The following is a 16,585-nucleotide window of genomic DNA, read 5'->3' on the forward strand; positions in this document are numbered from 1 at the left end:
CCACACCACCAAGTGTGCCAAGGACGACAAAACCACTCATTGTGGGAGAGCCATTGCAAGTCGTTGCAGAGGCCTTTTTCAAAATCTTCATTCGAGCGGAAGAAGTGGCGAGAGCCATCTCGTTTGTTCCGAAAAGCTCTTTTGTTATATCCATGCACCTTTTTCATATTCAATACCATAATCTTTTATTCATTTTTTGTCAATATTGCATTTTGATTGATTACTTTAACATCTTTACACCTAGACAAGTTTTGTTCTTGGTGGAGGTGGAAGGGGGGCTTCATTTTCAATATTCGTCATATTTTGAAGTTTCTAAATGTTGTTGCAAGTTGACGTCTATAAATTTGGAGGTCTATCTTATTAGTCCATTATTAGTTTTTCATTTCATCCTTCTCTAATATCTTGGAAGGGGAAACTATAAATAATGAAAAGATGACATCTTGAAACATCTATATTGGCTTCATATTTAGCCACATTTGTACAGTCTTGTTCCCCCTCCAAGTACTAGTAAGAAATTTGTTTGTGCAAAAAGCATCATGTATTAGGAGCGATTGCTTTGCATTTTGAGGATTCCGATAACATACCATATGACTATGATACTATTCAAGAGTTTCAAACTTTTGAGAGATTCAAATTTTCAGATTATGATGAAGTTGTTTCTTTAGATTCTCCATCTTCTCCTTCAAAGAAAATTATTAATCTTTCACCTTCATTGATTTCTTGTGTATAATCATTGATTAAGACTTCCATCATTCTTACTTAGTAGGACCATCGTAATCTTTTGAATTCAACTTTGAGGGATGAACATTTGATAGGTATATTGGATTTGTTTTGTCTCATATTGTGATTTGGACACATTCGAGGGGTTCTTTCTCTCCTCTTTGACTACTATCATTGCACTACTATTGTTGAACCAGCATTCCCTTTGAATCTTGTTCATCATCAATTACGCTTGATCATAGTTTGCCACCTCTCTTAATTGGGCATTTATCTAATTCGATTGTGGCATCATATTCCATGGACATGGCAACACAAACTCCAAAGACATCATCATACATCTCCATCCTTAATTCCTATTAATTCCTATTCGAAATGGGAAGCAATTATGCATCTATACTTAGTTTTAATTGTTCCCAAGGGGATAAATGTTATTTGTAAATATTGAATCATGTTTTGTCTTCAAGCATCTACCATTTTTGTAGGAGATTACACATTTTGAGGGGACTATATAATCTCTCTTTCCCTCTTATGGGGAGAATTATCTACAGTATATTTGTGATGGATGTAGTCCTTGAGGGATCATGTTCAGTCCTTCATTCATCACATGTACATGACCGTTTTCTTGCATTCTCTTTGGAGGGGTTTTATTCCATGTGATTTTTCTCCTTTACTTAGTTTTTTATTAAAGGAAAACAAGTTTTGAAGGGACCTCAAACCCTATACAAAACAGGTTTTGGAAGGACCTGAAACCCGAACCTTAAGATAAGCCTAAAAGACCACCCAATGAAACAGAACACAAATGAGACACGACAAAACTATACAAAAGATGGGGGACCGCACAAGAAGGACCCCCAACAAGAACCAATGTGCTACAAAAACCAAAGTCCAGCAAGCAGCCCCAACCCTACCAGGACGGATCAAGAATTTGATCTACACTTGTGGGATCGAAGGGTCATATCAAAAGAGGACTGTGACGATTTAGATTTCTTACTTTTAACGGTAATCCATCCCTCCTCAACCCTAGCAGCAGTCCTTTGCCAAGAAGATGGGTCCAGAATAAAGGACCTCCCACCACCAGGAGGAACAGAGGCAGCATCCGGAGAGGCAGGGATAGCAGAAATCTGAGAATCAGAAGGATCAGACAAAGTTCTAACAACAATCTGGGAAGCAGGAAGGTCATCCACCAAAGAAGAAGATCCAGCATCCTTCAAACGATCAGTTGGGATGCCACCACAAGCATCCACACCTAAGGCGAAGCAACACTAGAACCAGGGGCAGCAACCAGAGGCGCAATACCATCGCCCACATCAGCCTGAGGAACCTACGCAACGACCTGGGAGAAGTTTTTCTTTCGAACAAAGTAGTGTTCAGAAGAGGCACCCTTCCACCAAGAAACAGATCTTTTTTTCCTTTTCATCTGACTCACACCGTGCAACAACATGTCCAGTCTGGAAGCAATTTCGACATCTGAAGGAGATACCCTCAAAGTCGAGCGATTGGACCCAAGATCCCAAAGAAGAGTCAATTTTTATCTCAACTGGGAGCCCTTTAGAAACATCAATGTTAACCAAAATCCAAGCATAAGTAGAATGATATATATAGTAAGAATCCTTATCAATCACTAGGAAGTCACCTAAAGCATCCCCCACTTCCTCTAGCAAAGAGTTCGTCCATAGATGAAGGGGAATTTCTCCTTTACTTAGTTTGTGAAAAACCATTTGTAAATAGATATCTAGCATGGCCTAGTAGTCGAGACCCACCATCCATGCATCTTTACATTTTTGCATATGTTTACTTCTTCTTAAGTTGCACTTGAGAGGTTGTGTTGATGTGAACAAAGTGTTTTACCTAAATAATTCGCCTAATAGGCCCTATTCAAATGTCTACTTAGGTCCTAGAAATCTTTCTAGAAGTATTTGTTGTCATTAGATCTTATCTTATATCATTTATTTCTTGTGTTTTAAATCATTTAATGTTTGTTATCTCATGTCATTGGATTAAGACACTTGTCATAATCTTGTCTAATCGTATTTCATATTGTCTACATAATTGAGATCTTTTTTGTGTGTATCATACTATGGTGTGTAGTATGATTGATTCATTATTGACCTTGTACATTGTTGCTTCCATAATCAAGCAATCTATTCTCTTGCCACTCTCTTGTGAAAGGTTTTTTTTGTTTTATAGGTGATCATAAGGTTTCATAAGGTGTGTGAGCTCACATCTCCTATATTTCCTAGACCTTTGTAGCTTCAATTACCCAACACCTACTCTCCCCATTAGTTTAGGTCCAACAATAAAAATCTTGTTTAAATAATACTCTTAGAAAGCAAGATTACTATTTTTTGTTTGCATTCAATGGCATCTAAATATCCTATGGGAGAAAATATTCTGAAACTTTATCTCCATAGTTGCCTCCCTAATGAGATTGTTGATTGATGGACACTCATGCACTTACCACAAACTCTTTAGAATTACTATACAACATAGACTCCTCTAGTAGTGGTTAACAAAGGGGGAATAACAACGTTGAGCAAATGAAGAGCAGTGTTTTAGGAAGGTTAGAGTTTGGCAAAGTAATTAATTCAATGATGGAAAAGGCTTGATGCCCTAAGATTCCATGTCCAGATGAGCAAGTGTTGTGAAGGGGAGGGCTTGTAAATTTTAGAAGTGACTCATCATGCCCATGTTTGGTAGCCATATGACCAAAGGTGTTTTTTTAATTTTAAAAAGCAGCAAAACAAGGGTGTTGACCCTATATACAAACAGCTCGTAGGCAACATAAAAGAGAGGCAACATAACAAGAGTGTTGACCCTAAGCTCAAGTCGAATAGGCCATTGACAAGTCAGAGGACCATTGTTAAAAGGCCTACAAACCAAGGACAACACAATAGCAGAAAGCTATGATCTCAACTCACGAGTGGGAAGAAACACCCACAACTCAACACAAAAGAGTTTGGGAGGGGGAAGACTTACCTTTTTGCCTACGACAAACAATAGTCCAAGCTATACTATTATTAAGAATATCATTGCAAGTAGGATCAAGCGGGGAAATCCCCTCAGAGTGACAGTTAGCACCTGGAGCAAACTATTGCTGCAGAACAACACTTGGAGCAGACTCACCAAGAGCAAACTTTTGTTGTAGAACAAGAGCAATAGGAGTAAAAAGCTCAACGCTTGAAGAGGCCACACTAGTAGCATCCAAGGGGTCAGTGGAAGCCACAACAAACAGTAAGAGGCACAACCTCATCCCAAGAGTAGTCATCATCAACCTCTAAGGAGTCATCAAAATCAAGAGACTTGACAATCAAGTGATCAACACTAGCATCTTTCCACCGAGTAGCAACACTTTTATGGCATAAGAGAACAATTCGAAGATAAATGACCAGTTGAGAAGCTTCTACAACAGCGAAATGGGAGGCCCTCATAATCTAACGATTGAGTCCATGGCCTATCCCCAACCATGAGAACCACATGCCCAAGGAGAGGCATGGAGATGTAAATGTCAATTAAAATGCAAGCAAAAGTAGAATGACCCATGAAAGACGTGAAATCATCCACCTTAAAGAACAAGAAGCAGCCGATAGAGTTGCCAATGGTCTCGTAACAAGAATGCTCCCTAAAATGAAGAGGAAGATTGGGAAGGCAAACCCAAATCAAACCCACTTTTAGTGGTTCCGTAAGAGGGTTGAAAGAGGTTGTCCAGGGATTGACAAAGAGAGAGTTAACTCCCCAAACCTATAGCTTGCCCAACACCAGGTCACAATCATTGGAGGAAGCAATAAAAAAAATCCCTAGCCCAAGGGAAAAGTTCAATGCTATTAACAACTAAAGGTTTCCAAGAATCACTCACCCTACAAAGAAGATCTAGAAAGGAAGGCCAAAGCCCAGCAAACCTACACACCAACCCACAACATTAGTAGAAGGCAACATTCTCCACCACATCTTGGCCACAAACCACAACATGGGAGGTTTTGGCACAAGGAAGCGAGTGAGATTTGCCATTGGAAGGATGAGCAACAATGGATCTGGCAACATGTGCAAAGTTTTGCTTAAGAATATCCTATGAAGCAATATTGTGAATGATGCCTAGTTTGCGGTTAAAATTAGAGTCGTAGAGTTAGGCAAGGTAAATATTCAAGTTTGACAAGTTCAAGATGCATGTAGGGCTTTTTGTGAGCCTTTTCTCATAGCCATTGTCATGCTTTCCCATAGTGCTCCTCTATAGATGAAAAGTGACATGGAAAAGAAGTCGTGAAAGAAAGACTAACAACGCTCACAATTAGATCAAACTGTGACAAGTGTTGTTACTACTTCATGCACAAGCTAATCACAAATGTTAATTATTTGTCAATAACAATCCTTCCCATGTATTCTTGTATAATCCAATCTATAAATTCAAGTGTTATAAATTTAAAGAGGCAGCTCACAAATGATCCCTACCTTATAATGACATAAGCCATTGATCCAGTAGGTTAAGCACTCGATTAAGCCATCGATGCTGACATATGGATAGATCTGTAGCTAGTAACAGTACAACCGGCAGCAACACCAACATAAGCAACATAGAAAGCAAAGGCAAAGGCACAGTAGCACCTACAAGAACTTTAATGGTAAGTGGTGAAACCGCTTCCCAATAACCTCACCTTTCTATTGTCAAGTGAGTGGCTCCATTCTAGATAGGGTGCATATCTCACTGTTTGTTTCGTATGGCTGGCGATGGTGCCTATGCTAATGTCATTCTATGTGTCCATCTATGTTCCATTGGTGCAAGCCAGGAGAGGTAGGCAGAAATAGAGGACTTAACTAACCCCAACATTGTCAACTTGCCCACCCCAATCAATTATTATATATGTATTAACAACTAAGCCTACCCAAATTGTTCTCATCCACAATCATTGTTCTTGTCATCTCCCTTCCACCCCTCATGTCCACTTGTCCCAGTTATTTTCGCAATGTGCGGGGCCCATATAAGTAGAGGGTTGGTAAATATAGTTGTGGGAGCTTCTAGCTCTTAATGCAAATATGCTATTTATCCACCGGACCAACAACAAGCCCTCCAATAACACCGTACACATCGTGCTGACAACATTTGATATAGTTGGTAATTAGGGTCGTAAACCACATATCAACACCACATTTCATTTTAAGGCAGATGTTGCACATCCACATTTTACAATATTCCTCTTGTACTAAATTATTCAGTTACTAACTTTACTAACTTTCAAACTAATACGAGTTCTATGTATTGCTTTTTCCATTTCCACTATATTTGGTCCATCTTCACCCCATCAAAAGATTCTATCATTGCCCTCTATTAAACTATATTTCTTAAATAGTAACCTTATAATGACATAAGCCATTGATCCAGTTGGTTAAGCACTCGATTAAGCCATCGATGCTGACATATGGATAGATCTGTAGCTAGTAACAGTACAACCGGCAGCAACACCAACATAAGCAACATATAAAGCAAAGGCAAAGGCACAGTAGCACCTACAAGAACTTTAATGGTAAGTGGTGAAACCACTTCCCAATAACCTCACCTTTCTATTGTCAAGTGAGTGGCTCCATTCTAGATAGGGTACATATCTCACTGTTTGTTTCGTATGGCTGGCGATAGTGCCTATGCTAATGTCATTCTATGTGTCCATCTATGTTCCATTGGTGCAGGCCAAGAGAGGTAGGTAGAAATAGAGGACTTAACTAACCCCAACATTGTCAACTATTAACAACTAAGCCTACCCAAATTGTTCTCATCCACAATCATTGTTCTTGTCATCTCCCTTCCACCCCTCATGTCCACTTGTCCCAGTTATTTTCGCAATGCGCGAGGCCCATATAAGTAGCGGGTTGGTAAATATAGTTGCGGGAGCTTCTGGCTCTTAACGCAAATATGCTATTTATCCACCGGACCAACAACAAGCCCTCCAATAACACCGTACACATCGTGCTGACAACATTTGATATAGTTGGTAATTAGGGTAGTAAACCACATATCAACGCCACATTTCATTTTAAGGCAGATGTTGCACATCCACATCTTACAATATTCCTCTTGTACTAAATTATTCAGTTACTGACTTTACTGACTTTCAAACTAATACGAGTTCTACGTATTGCTTTTTCCATTTCCACTATATTTGGTCCATCTTCACCCCATCAAAAGATTCTATCATTGCCCTCTATTAAACTATATTTCTTAAATAGTAACCACCCATTTCGATACATCCCAAAGCACGACAAATGTGCTTAAAAGAATATCAATATTTTGAAGATGTACAAATTATGTAGTTACAAAATGCACCCTTACTACATAGCACCGCTCCTAAAGACCCTTCTCCTGTTTTTTAATTTTCAAGTCCAATATATATATATGCATTCCGAACTTTTCTAATTTATTCTCTACATACATTTTCTGTGAGAAAGAAAAGATACATGTACTTTTTGTGGATGTTATACATTTAATTTTTATGTTTAACACCAGTTTACAGATTGTTTGAGCAAATTTAAATTGACATTCAAGTCAATTGTCCATTCAATTTCAATTGAAAACAAAGAATCAGCTCTTTTCCAAATAACGCCCCTAACTGCAACACAAAAAAAATAAACAATATGATTATCAAACAATATTGAATAGCCCATGTAATGCTTTCAAGTTTTTCCATTTATTCTCCCAATGAATGTACTAACCAGATACAAGACTTGCAAAAATTCATATAATAATATCGTTCAACCACATGCATCGCAAATGCTATATTTCTAAAAAGAATATAAGCAAAATATAAATAAAATTATTATTTTCATGTTAGATTACAAGCAATAGAATACATTATCTGAGAAACTGCTAACAGATGCACTAACTCATTATAGCAATATAATCATACTCCTAATATGTAAGGGAGATCTTAAAAGATTTAGATAAGACAGAACACGGAATGCATTGAAACAAAATTTAAGGAAATAGCCATACACACATTACGTAACAGCAAACCAATGGAAATCTTATGAATAAATTGACAAAACGTTTCCATCCATTAATGCAATATAATTGCCACTACAAACTGAATAGTCCAAAAGCAAATTGTGTGTTAAATCATTAGAATACAAGTAGATTGCTTGCTTGAAAATAACTGATAATGCTTAAGTCAGCAGTAGACCCCAAAATCATGAATCTATGTCATTTTCAATACGTAATTAAAAAATGAGCTTTTGCTGAATGCCCCTTTTATTATGATGAGCAGAAATACAACAAGAATTAAAATTTTCTAGAAAAGCTGGTACTCACCCACAATAATCACCGACTGTTACAAATTAAAATCTGAGGTGCAATACAAAGTTGAAAAGAAAAAGATGTAAGAAAAGATTTAATACAATACATTATTGAACAGTCACCGCTGGCTCTGCTTTAATTTGCGCTTCTTAGCTCTGGCCCTCTCTTCCCTTTCTTCTTCTTCAATGAGTGCCAGTTCTCTCTCGTCCTCCTCTCTAGCAATTCTTGCACTGGAAAAAAAAAATGCAACATTAAAATGAATCGATACCTAAAAGCAGATGATAAGGATATTTTAAATTTTGCAAGTCAAACAAAATACATTTTCATTCAACTTGTTATACATCAAGCATAATAAAAAATGTGTGGGCTTGAAAGAAAAGATAATTTATAGTTTGAGCTTAAACGTTTTGTGGCATGATGTAATCATTACTCATACAATAGCCTTTTTGGGTTTGTTAGGTATGCTCCTGCAGATCCTTAAGAGGTATGCTTTGGGAAGGAAAGCACCGAGCTTGTTAGGCTTCTATAGACATATAGACATATCTTAAGATAATACTGCCTAACCCAGCTATTAGTATTTCTCTCTTCCCTTTAGTTTATTACGATCTTGAATTGCATTTGAAGGTTGATGTGCACAAAACCAAAAGTGGCTGCAAAGCTAAACGTATTTTATACTGTTCCATGAAATTATCATATAACAGTAGAAGTCAAGTTGCATTGAGATACTTTCAAAGCCACCTAGGGGCATTTAAATATCAGAATTTTGTTGATAGAATCGGTTAAATTGAAGGGTGGCATATTTGCTTGATTAAGCACCGTACTCGATAGTTTTGGTGTAATCCCTATTAGCATATCATCCTATTAATTACTAAACAGCTCTGGATAGCATATGTTTCATCAGTCCATGGAAAACACTTGAGAAACCTAGGGAGATTCAAATACAAGAACTTTGCTAGTACAACCACACATGTTTAAGAAATAACATGACTGAACCTGCAATTTGCTGATTCCAAGGCCAACTATCCGTATAAAAATCAGAATTTTGCTGAAAGAGACATTTACAGTTTAATATTTATTGAGAATTATCAACTAAGCACCAGACTGTATATTACCTTCTTCTCTCTTCTTCCTGTATCCTGCTAAATCCAACCTCCATGTCACTATCATCTTCATCATCATCCCTGTACTTATTTGGATCATACCTGAAATTGATAGCAAGCAAGAAGCCAAAATATTTATAACAATTAGCAGCAATTTATGAGCAACATACAAATTGCTACTTCTGAATAAGACATATCATTCAATATTTGAAAGAGGACAAAACATTACCGAAACATCTGTCTGATAAGACTCCTATAATTTGTACCCTCGTCCATATCTTCATCAGAAATATAACCTCTAGACCGTTTTTTAGGACGATCATGATGCAAATCATGAGATAGAGGCCTTGCCTGTTTAATGTAAAAATAAAATACATTAAGAACTTACCAGTTTTCTGTAGAATAAGCAGAAAAATCAAATAGAAAAATAGATTTATGAACCTGAGGTTTTGGTGCCGATTTTGGAACATGTTTTGGAGATGGCTTAGGAGCTAGTTTTGGTGCTAGTTTAGGTGCTGGTTTTGGTGTCAGTTTGGGTACTGGTTTTGGTGCCAATTTGGTTAATGGCTTTGGAGGCATTGATTTGTGCGATGCTACAGGCTTTCTTTGTTCAGCTTGAGACCTCTGAGTTGGAGCATTTGAAGGAAGTATTTTCTGCACACTTGTAGGGTGCCGTGCTGAAGACTGCTGATGCTTATGCTTTACTAAGGGCTGTTGACGCTCAACCTTAACATCTTTTGGACCAGGATTTGAAGGTGGTCTTTTCTTATCACTGCATCCTCTAGCATCCATTTTTGCATTGCTCGCACTGTGATGTATGGAACCATTTTCATTAGCCAACCGACCTCCAGATACAATCTTCCTTATTTGCTTCTTCGAATCAACCAAGCTTTTCTGTGGATCCCCCTTGGTAGGCATCTGTCTAGAAGATGATCCCATGCTTTTAAATTGTGTTGCATGCGAGATTGACTTTGATAAAGGAGCTTTCTTAATTTCCAAGATTGACTTTGATAAAGGAGCTTTCTTAATTTCCATTGAATTCTTCATAACCACTTGCTTTGGTTGACAATTCTCTGCATTGGAAAATAATTTTTAGCACTTAGATTACAAAAAACAAAAAAGACATCAGAGATGAATTCAAGTTAGACTCACTTGGCCTCGATGAAGCAGCATTTCTAGATTCCGATGCCTGTTGTCTCTCTGGAGCTGGATTTTCTATATCATCTGAAAAGAGAAATGAATAGTCCCTTGCTGCTTTGAGTTGCTGTGCTTTCTTCATAGCCTGCAACAGAAGAACCAAAGGCTGTGAATCAAATGCAGTGTTATTCACCATGTATATACTAGCCAGTAGCCTATCTTGACTCATTTGTACAAAGTTTAAAACACAGATTCAAATTTTCATACTGAAAAATTTACATGACAATATATTTGAAATCAAGAATTTTACCTTTATTCCTTTAGCTATAACCTATACCCATATAACCACCAATTTTCCTCCCAAATAGATGCAGAAACTAGAATAAGTTTATGATAATATAAAACAACTCAAGGAAACTGTCTTTGTACCTCATTGATAGCTACAGGTTTCTTTTTAAATACAGCTTTTGTATTTGCTGCAGCTGTAGACGACTTTGCTGCAGTTCTGGAAGACTTTGCTGCAGCTGTAGATGACTTCTTAGGCTGAAACAGATTCATCAGTTATAAACAAAGGATTTAAACTAATTAAGAAAAATTTGAGATGTTGTCAGGACAACGTATTCCAAATAATAAGAAAAACATAAATTGTTCAAAAAGAGCACATCACATACTTCTGGAGCCTCCTTTGAGACTTTTGCTGAAAAATGTGCTGTCTCAAGCTTTGCACGTGTTTCTTCCATAACTCTCCTAGCAATAACTGGTTGTGTGGGTCCAAAGAAAGATCCAAAGCTACAAAAATAATATTAAACATCTGACAATTAGGTAAACTAAAACTCTACAGCTTCAGATTCTCAAAATCTACAGCATCAGTTACATAAATAAGGGTAGCTCACACCAAACATAAAGCTAGTATTGAATATTTCAATAGAATAGTTCTAACTTCCTAAGTACTTGTTTTGGAAGAAGTTCAGTGAATTGGAACAGGCATGAAATACATTTCTGCAAAATTTAATAATATCTTTGTTTAAGAATGAATATGAACTTCAACGTCAATCAAGATTTAATTCAAGACTTAACCAGAGAACACATCACTAAAAATTATATCTTCTCTCTTTAAACATTCCTAAAGATTTAGACTGTCTTTGAGTCAGAATTACACAATAGTTATTCTAAAGAAATTGAACACATGAACAATAAACATTCAAATATACTTTTGAATCTGACTTCAGCAACAATTAGCCTAAAGCAATTAGTAATCATACTTATCATTTGGAAGACATTTCCTCTTATTGTTTTCTCCATTTCGACTATTCTGATTCCCACTTTCATTCTTAAGAGATTCAGTTTTCCTTCCATAAATTCCCGTGTATTTCTCTTTAAGCTTTAGGCGTTCAAGCTCTTTCAATTTCTGCCTCCTCTGAATATATTCCTGCCGTTCTCTGGTTGTTTTTGCATCTTCATCTGCTGCTGACCTCCTAGATGGTCTTGAATCAAAATCAGCCTCCTCCACCTCTTGCTTTTCCTCCTTTTCTTCTAAATTGGAACCTCCTAAGAGTCTCGAGTAATCCCTATTCCTTCGGTAGAAATCCTGAAAATTTTCATTTATCCATTGTCAAGAATCAAAAAACATCACCACCAATAATACTCCAGTTACTAGAGATGTTGTACTTACAGCTCTATCATAACTCCCTGATGCCATGTACACCTTTCAGATCACTTATACTGTGATCCAAAAAAGAGGTTTAAAGTAAGAATGATTCCTGAAAATGAATGTACAATATTCAAGCATTATGGAATTATTATACTTAAGTTCAAAAAACATGAAGTAAACAATGTTCTTGATAGATTTTGAGCACGCCAATCACAGATAACATTGATTTGCATGTACAATATTCAAGCATTATAGAATTATTATACTTAGATTCAAAAAACATGGAGTAAACGATATTCTTGATGGATTTTGAACTCATTAATCAGAGATTAAACATTGATTTGTAGCATGTAGTTATGAATTTAATGACAGTCAGCATGTACACCCCTAGATGCCATGTACATGTTTCAGACCAGTTATAATGCGATTCAAAAAAAGGTTTAAAGTATGAATGGTTCCCGAAAATGAATTTACAGTATTCAGAAATAGTGAAATTATTATACACAAACATGGAGTAAATGATGTTCTTGATAGATTTTGAGCTCATTAATCACTGATTAGACATTGATTTGCAGCATGTAACTACTAGTTTATTGGCTAAGTTACCAGTTTGGGCTCGGGCTCGGGTTCAGGTACACAAACCCAGTTCGTGGGTTTGGGTAAAAAAAAATTTGCCCTTTGGGTTCGTGGGTCGGGTTCATCCATATATGTATATATATATCTACATACATACATACATACATACATACATACATACATACATACATATATATATATATATATATATATGCAAAAACTTACAGAAATATACAGAATTATAAATCTAAATAAATTTTATAGTATGCTACTTTATCATTGATCAATGCGTGAGGAAAACCCAACGGTAGAAGGGGTGCTTTTAGGGACATTTTAGAGTTTTTGGATGCAGAAAAAGGTCAAAAATGTCTGTTTTTGTTATGTTTTGGCGCTCAGCACCTCTGGATACGCCCGGGTTCATACCTGGGTTCATGCCTGGGTATATGTCCAGCACGTACCCGGGCAAACCCAGTTCTGGTACATGCACCAAAACTGGCGAACTCAGTAACTTGGTTTATTGGCAATCACCATGTACACTCCCTGTGACGCTAATATAATAATGATAATTAACACCTACACATCCCAAAACCTGAAAAGAATTTTGCACTGTGCAGAAAAGTTTCACGATAAACATGTTCCTCATCATATAGGGAAGCATTTTTTTAATTCTTATCACATCTTGTTCATCCAATGAAAGATCTTAACAATGGTTGGCATGAATTTCCCACAGTCCATGCAGTATTGATAAGATTGCTCCTGGATTCAAGTATGTATCTTTTTGCAATATAAAAGATACAGAATCAAATCCAAAAGCAATCTTATCAGATCTTAACAACTTATATCCTTTATCCTGCATCTACCGGACAGAAAGCAACATACAATCATGATGAAAACACCTAAATATCCCAAGCTCTGAATAGAATTTTGCAAGTGAACAATAGTTTGACAATAAATCACATCTTGCAGTCAAGGAAGTTTTGTAATTGCACCATGTTTGTCCCATGAAACAAAGAAAAAAATTATATCAATGTCCACAAGTGACCAAAATAGGTCAATGGGACATAGAAATACAGCTGGTGACGAGCAAGAGAGAGCCAACAAGAGGCTCCAAAGAAGCTACAAACTAAAACATGACTAAAAGCAAAACAAAAGCAGATAGCTTAAAGGAATTCTGAGGGGTCAAGTTAGAGGGGGAAAACCCTAGTCCTAACAACTTATAATTTTATCTTAAATCTACCAGATAATGCAAGCAATGGTGAAAACAAGAAATACAATAAAGAATTGCATCGCTGGCTTGATTCTGATATTCAAATAAAGTACAGGGGATAATCAATTGCTAACATTCTGAAGAAAACACTCAAAATATTTCCTTATGACCCATTGTAAGAAACAGAAGAACAGAACACAATTCATAACAAATATGCAAGACAGACAATTGAACCTACCTTATTCATGCTTTGACAGCTAAAACTTGATTTCTGACTTCCCAACCCAATGCATTTCATATAAAAGAGATTCTTGCGTTTCAAATAACAAAACAATCTTATTGTCATCTCATCTCAAAATCCTTTAAGGAGCAATAATACTACTGTCTGACTTGATTATATTTTTTTAGTGGTCCATAATCAATCCCTCCAACATGGAATTGCACAATAATTGCAATTTAAAAATGCAATTTTCAGTAATCATCTTATAAGGTTCTTTAAAGTCGGCACATGGGTCTTGTTTTCTTCCTGCCAAGAGTATCGCAACAGCTCATCATTGTTCCAAATATCTCCCCAACAAAACTAGACCAGCTGTCAACACTACAAATTGAAGGTCCAAATAGGTCATGCAGCTTGATCCCAAGCATCCTATGGTCCCCAAAATCATAGAAGCAGATATCACAATAGCCCCTGCATTGCCAATATTTTGTGTCAAAGGAACAGTAAAAGTCCAGCTGCCAATGCTACAAGTTGAAGGTCCAATTTACAAATAGGTCGTGCAGGTTGATCCCAAGCATCCCATGGTCGTTAAAATCATAGAAGCAAATATCATGATACTCAGAAATATTGGGTCTCAGACTGCAGGGAGATATTTCCATGACAAAATTGCAATATTTTACCAAAAAATCATTGAAAGAAATTTTTCAAATATTATCCATTTTTTCCCCTTTAAAGACTCTAACTGCAATGCTTTTGCTCATTTTTACTTGATTCTGCTCTGATTTTTTTCTGCAAAATAACAGACTTACTTTTTGTGTTCCCAAGCACCAAATGATTTTGATTTCCTTAGGATGGCCAAGGCATTTGATGAAAAGCAGCTGAATCAAATCAGCCATGAAGAGGATGTCAGAGCTTCAACATCAGAAACTATATTGTATGCCTTTATGAGATTGTTTTGCGCTCTTTGTAAATTTTGCAACTTGCGTTCTGCTGATATTAAGGGCATCTCTATTTATTTATTGCTTTGTTAGAAATCATGATTGGGATTAACAAGATATCTCTGTTTGGAAGGACATATGGTCATAGGTTCTTCAAAGGTTGGTTTATTTATTTAGGGGTTCTTTTTATTTATTTATTGGCATCAGCACTTGGGTCTTGTTTTGTACTGGCTTTACATCAGATTAGGAGAACAAGGGCACTTGTATTGGATTATTTAACAGTGAAAACAGTTATAACTCAATGCATTAACAAACCAAGTGATTGTAAGCAATCCAGGTTACACTGCATATGATCACTTCCACCAGATATAAGACAATCTAATATATTTACCTTGTTCATAAAAAAAAGCTTGATGATCTAGTATCACTTCATTATGTAGAGCCAAGGTTGCAAGGAGATGCATCTCCCCTCACCTGGGACGTATTTCCAAGACGGTGATGCATATCCTATCTCTAACACATAGGTAGAAACGTCCCACATCACAAGAGACGGCTAGACAAGTCTCCCACGCATCTCCAAGTACCCATTGCCTAATAAAGGGGTTCTTTTTATTTATTTTTTGTTTGTGAATTGTAATCTGGCTCCGCCTTATCTCACACAATTGTCAAAGACCATTTTGGCATAATTTCAAAGCAAAGATGTGTTTTTGCTTTTGCATTTTGTAACAAGTAGGTTTCACTTTCCATTTTCACATTTTTGATGTTTGAATTTAGGCTCTTTAAATTTTTGTAGGGTTTTGAAGACATATTGTGTATTACTATATGGCTGTGTGTTCTTTCCTGTTACATTGCTCTTCAATGTCTTCATCCCTTACCAATAATTAATGCTTCAAAATCATATTACATTTAGTAATGCATTTTTGAAGCCCTAATTACTGGTAAAACAATAACAATTTACTTCTTAGTATACTATTACAATATCACTATACCGATTTATTCTAAGTTTTGTTGTTGATTTATTAATTATTAGTTATTAAAATTAACTTATTAGTATATTCCAATTACTTATTTACCAGTAATACTGTTGTCTTATTTTTTCTTTAAATGCTTGGATGCCATGACTTAGCTGGTAATAACCAATAATTAAAAAAAAAAAATTACTAGTAATATAAATATTTTGTATTCATCATGAAACGTGTAAACTTTGAATTTTAGATCTTTTTGACTAAAAAAATTTTTTACTGTAAAAAAAATTTACAGCAATAATCTTATTATTTGTCTTTCTCATTCTACCACAAATTTAGATATGTCAAGTGGGGAAAAACAAGGCTTGTACCCACTGTGGGACTACTGTGTTCATGTTCCAAGGTTGAAAGGGTTGAGTGGAACAGCCACCATCACATAGAAGCTTTGTGAACTGTCATGGCAAGGTACTTACACGAGAGTGAGGGCTCATTTCCTTCACATACCTTAAAAAGGTGTTGATCCTTGTCTAAATGAGGTAGAACGATATGACATTGTTAAGGATCAAAGAAAGGGCTGATGGGAAAATGTCTAATTTGAGTTCTCATGCTTCAACAACAAGGGCAACTGCTGCAACTCAAAAACAAAATAGAAAGTCAAAGGTAGATGTGTCTTCTAAAGATGTTCGTGTGACAACAGAAGTTATTGCTCTGGACTTGCAGACCAAGGCTCAGTTTGAGAAGGATCAACCATAAAAGAGCTAAGATAGGGTGACTCGAGAGGGTGCCCTAGAGATCCTCTAC

General features: G+C 36.4%; 1 protein-coding gene across 5 annotated transcripts in view; it reads right to left on the bottom strand.

Moving 5' to 3' along the window:
* Positions 1 to 6,967: 6,967 nt before the first annotated feature.
* LOC131031099 (protein spt2) overlaps positions 6,968 to 16,585 on the bottom strand; it is a 28,040-nt gene continuing 18,422 nt past the window's right edge. For 2 of the 5 annotated variants that reach the window (XM_057962129.2, XM_057962126.2), the window contains 9 exons: positions 11,903 to 11,952; positions 11,493 to 11,818; positions 10,902 to 11,019; positions 10,660 to 10,773; positions 10,246 to 10,375; positions 9,535 to 10,166; positions 9,323 to 9,444; positions 9,106 to 9,195; positions 7,918 to 8,223 (listed from right to left, as the gene is read on the bottom strand). In XM_057962129.2, coding sequence (XP_057818112.2) covers positions 8,112 to 8,223; positions 9,106 to 9,195; positions 9,323 to 9,444; positions 9,535 to 10,166; positions 10,246 to 10,375; positions 10,660 to 10,773; positions 10,902 to 11,019; positions 11,493 to 11,818; positions 11,903 to 11,929 — 1,671 coding nt within the window. In that variant the 5' untranslated portion in view covers positions 11,930 to 11,952 and the 3' untranslated portion in view covers positions 7,918 to 8,111. Of the gene's footprint in view, positions 7,311 to 7,917; positions 8,224 to 9,105; positions 9,196 to 9,322; positions 9,445 to 9,534; positions 10,167 to 10,245; positions 10,376 to 10,659; positions 10,774 to 10,901; positions 11,020 to 11,492; positions 11,819 to 11,902; positions 11,991 to 16,585 lie in introns of those variants that run through there. The other 3 variants (XM_057962128.2, XM_059209400.1, XM_057962127.2) reach the window with 2 other exon arrangements.

This window comes from Cryptomeria japonica, chromosome 7, assembly GCF_030272615.1.
Source record: "Cryptomeria japonica chromosome 7, Sugi_1.0, whole genome shotgun sequence".
NCBI classification, from domain to species: Eukaryota; Viridiplantae; Streptophyta; class Pinopsida; order Cupressales; family Cupressaceae; genus Cryptomeria; species Cryptomeria japonica.